Source organism: Hordeum vulgare, chromosome 5H (assembly GCF_904849725.1).
Source record: "Hordeum vulgare subsp. vulgare chromosome 5H, MorexV3_pseudomolecules_assembly, whole genome shotgun sequence".
NCBI classification, from domain to species: Eukaryota; Viridiplantae; Streptophyta; class Magnoliopsida; order Poales; family Poaceae; genus Hordeum; species Hordeum vulgare.
In genome coordinates, this window is record NC_058522.1 from 56,101,862 (window position 1) to 56,105,785 (window position 3,924).

At 51.1% G+C, this 3,924-nt stretch overlaps 1 protein-coding gene across 1 annotated transcript; it reads right to left on the reverse strand.

Annotated features, from left to right (window-relative positions):
* Window positions 1-2,145: 2,145 nt before the first annotated feature.
* Window positions 2,146-3,685, reverse strand: LOC123397874 (cinnamoyl-CoA reductase 1-like). The gene is made up of 4 exons (XM_045092394.1): window positions 3,412-3,685; window positions 3,183-3,340; window positions 2,898-3,086; window positions 2,146-2,798 (listed from the first exon to the last, which is right to left on the reverse strand). Exons 1-4 carry the CDS (start codon window positions 3,563-3,565, stop codon window positions 2,280-2,282), a joined length of 1,020 nt encoding a protein of 339 aa, XP_044948329.1. The 5' UTR covers window positions 3,566-3,685; the 3' UTR covers window positions 2,146-2,279.
* Window positions 3,686-3,924: the final 239 nt, after the last annotated feature.

Below are 3,924 nucleotides of genomic sequence, written 5' to 3' on the forward strand. Positions count from 1 at the left end.
AAATGCTTGCCTTTTTCTTTAAGGGATGCTTGGGCGGAAGAAAACAACGATTGTATGGATACACATTCTTCCTACAGTTGTCGAGATATATACTTTCTGTCTGATCCAAACAGTGCGTGCATGCATTGTATCCCTTGTTTGACTGTCCTGAAATGTTACTAAGAGCAGGCCAATCATTGATGGTTACGAAAAGCAACGCTCGAAGGTCAAATTCCTCTTGTTTGTGCTCGTCCCACACACGTACACCTGGTTCGGCCCACAACTGTAAAAGTTCATCAACTAATGGCCTTAGGTACACATCAATATCGTTGTCGGGTTGCTTTGGACCTTGTATAAGCACTGGCATCATAATGAACTTCCGCTTCATGCACAACCAAGGAGGAAGGTTGTAGATACATAGAGTAACGGGCCAGGTGCTGTGACTGCAACTCTGCTGCCCAAAAGGATTCATGCCATCTGTACTCAGACCTAACCATAAGTTCCTTGCGTCAGCTGCAAATCTCGGGAACTCTCTCTCTCTCAATTTTTCTCCACTGCCGACCATCAGCGGTGTGCCTCAACTTATCGTCTTTCATACGATCTTCCATGTGCCATCGCAACAACTTCGCATGATCTTTATTTCTGAACAGACGTTTCAACCGTGGTATTATAGGAGCATACCACATCACCTTGGCAGGAACCCTCTTCCTGGGTGGCTCGCCCTCAATATCACCAGGGTCATCTTTTCTGATCTTATACCGCAATACAGTGCATACCGGGCATTTATCCATATTCTCGTACTTCTCACCGCGGTAGAGGATGCAGTCATTACGGCATGCATGTATCTTCTGCACGTCTAATCCTAGAGGGCAGACAAGCTTCTTTGCTTCGTACGTGCTCGCGGGCAATTCGTTCTTTCTTGGAAGCATCTTCTTCATCAGTACCAGCAACTTTTCGAATGACGAGTTAGTCACACCGGTCTCTGCCTTCCACTTCAGCAATTCCAGTGTGCTACCCAGCTTCTTCTGGCCATCTTCACAAGTTGGGTACAACAATTTGTTGTGGTCCTGTAACATCTGCTCGAACTGCAACCTCCCCTTTTCTGTGTCGCAACCTCGCCGTGCATCAGAAATGACCCGGCCAAGATCATCAGCGGGCTCATCTGGTTCCCGTTCTTCATCCTGATCTTCTTCTTCATTGTCTTCCATTGCGGTATCAGCATACTCAGGGAACATAGATCGGTAGTTGTCATCATCGTTCTCTTCTTCTTCATCGTCGTCTTCCATCATAACCCCTCTTTCTCCGTGCTTGGTCCAAACATTATAGCCCGACATAAAACCGGATCGAAGCAGGTGGCTCTGAATGACTCTTGAGGAAGTGTAATCCTTCTCATTCCGACATTCAACGCATGGACAAAACATATAGCCACCACCATGCTTGTTCGCATCGGCTGCATCTCGAAAAGAATGCACACCTTCTCTGTAAGCGGCTGTGCGTCGATCACCGTACATCCATGGATGGCTCATCTATGCGTTATACGACAGTATATCAAATACAATCACGATCCTAAAAATTAGTACCGCACGGTCTAAACGAGGAAATATAGTTGCTAACCTTTTAGAATAAGTAGAAATAAAGAGGAAGAGGTTTAAGCGTGGCTTGGGCATCTCATATCGTAGTTGTGTTCGGTGAACTGAAGCGGCATCGCTCTAACACACATTTCAACAAACACCTCTAGTGCATCAAAAAAAGTGGAGAGCAAGCACCCACCCACAATCCTCCATCCAAGAAAAATGCAATGAAGAGGGGAGAGGGGGGTTGTGCTATATATAAGCAGGGGACTTTAGTCCCGGTTTGAGACACAAACCGGGACTAAAGGTGGCGCACATGCGGACTGCCCACCGCGTAGCCCTTTAGTCCCGGCTTGGGACACGAACCGGGACTAAAGGCTCCTTACGGGCCGGGACTAAAGCCTCGAGGGAGGATATGAGAATTGGGGCGACGTGCCCGGGCCTTTAGTCCCGGCCGAGAGGCAGGCCGGGACTAAGGGGTCCAGGCCAAAGGCCCGTTTTCTACTAGTGACAGCCACGCCTAAGAGACGCATCAAGGGCGCGCCCCTGCCACTAGTGCTATGCATTTTGCCATAGGCTCATGAACCTGCGCTACTCGACGTGAGATTTAATGGCGACAAGTATTAATTGGTGAACAAATAAGGACGAAATAGGGAATACAATGCCACGACTTGCAATCATCAAACGGGCACGCAGCTAATTTAACCAAGGTGCGTGTCCATGAAGTTGTCAGGACATATCAGCACCGCGACGGGGTAAGATGCCCTTGTCCTGAAGGCTGATGACGATGTCGTAGAGACACTGGCTTGCCGGCGTGATGCCGACGCCGAGCTCCATGATCCTCCGGCTGCTGAACCGGCATCCCTTCTTCATCTCCCCCGTCCCTTCCTTGCACCTCATGGGCACCGGGTACTCCGGAAAGAACTTGGCAAGAGTACGACACACCTCGGCGCGGTGCAGCGTGCGCCCCGCGCAGAGGTAGCGGCCATGTGCTTCGGGCGTCTCATATGCACGCGCGTGCGCGTCCGCGACGTCCCGGACATGCACGTAGGCCTGCGCGGCGTTGGCGCATGTCTGCACCGAGCCGTCCAGGTACTTGGCGATGTGCCAGGTGCTGGCGTTCACCGCCGTCTGCAGGAGAGGACCCAGTACTAGAGACGGGTTGATCACCACGAGGTCGAGCTTTCTCTCCTTGGCGAGCTCCCATGCCGCCTGCTCCGCCACCGTCTTCGCATAGCAGTACCAGTTCTGCATATTCTTACTAGCTTGTCAGATGCACGTCATTTCACATATAGTATATGGTGCTTCTAACGTACGCGAAATGAGAGTTAATATAAATAAGCTGACCTTTGTGTTCTTGCAGAACTCGAGGTCGCTCCAACATGTCTCGTCGGCCTCCTCGTCGGGGCTGCGGCGAGGATCCATGTACACGGCGCCAATCGACGACGTCATTACCACACGCCGGATGCCGCCCACCTCCGCCGCGGCGTTGATCACGTTCCTCGTTCCACTCACCGCCGGCTCGATCATTTTTTCCTGCATCCACCCATACAGGAATGAATCTTTGTCAGCCACTATACATTCGATGTCAGTGGCTCATAGTACTTCTATATATGTGGATAAGTAAAGTACCGGATCATCGGTGACGGGACATGCGGTATGGAATACGCCTTGGCATCCTCGGAATGCAGCGACGAGGCTCTCCTTGTCCAGCAGGTCCACCCGGAAGAGGGTCAGCCGCTCCGCCGCCCCTTCCAAGCCTCTCAGGTGCGCATTCCTTGCCACATCATCTGAATCACACACCAAAGTTAGATGCATGTAGATCAGCATAATATGATGATGAACGGTGCATTGTACTCACCAGGATTCCGGACGGTGCCGTGGACGGCGTAGCCCTTCTCCAGGAGGAGCTTGACCAGCCATGACGCGATGAAGCCGCCGGCGCCCGTCACACACACGGTGCGTCCGCGGCCAGTGGCGACGCAGTTAGCCGTGTTGGCACGATCAATACCCATGGCTCAGTCTGCAGAGAGTTTGTGAACTAGACGCAGCAGTTGGAATAGGCAACGGAAGGATGGAATGTATGTATCTCGACTTCCAAGATACTACAGTAGTTCTCAACTGAGCTGTGCACTGATGAGAACCGCTTTCTGGCTGGTATATATAGGGCCTTGGTGGCGTGTGCAACGGTTGGTAGCCACATCCCACTTGCCATGCTTAATTAATTTTTGTCAACTGCAAATCTGTGTCAAATGTAATGTTGTGGCACTGCAGTTCCTATCACACGAAAACATATGGGGGCTGTGTACAATAAGCATCGATCTTGCCTTCACGCGTACCACGTGTTGATTATGATTCCACTTTCAGCATTCTC

Excerpts from the sequence above, each read along its gene's own strand:
- LOC123397874 (XM_045092394.1), bottom strand. The coding sequence starts at position 3,565 with ATGGGTATTGATCGTGCCAACACGGCTAACTGCGTCGCCACTGGCCGC. Across the intron at positions 3,087-3,182 it reads GTCCCGTCACCGATGATCCG|GAAAAAATGATCGAGCCGGC; the intron begins GTACTTTACTTA and ends GGGTGGATGCAG. Across the intron at positions 2,799-2,897 it reads AGTTCTGCAAGAACACAAAG|AACTGGTACTGCTATGCGAA; the intron begins GTCAGCTTATTT and ends AAGAATATGCAG.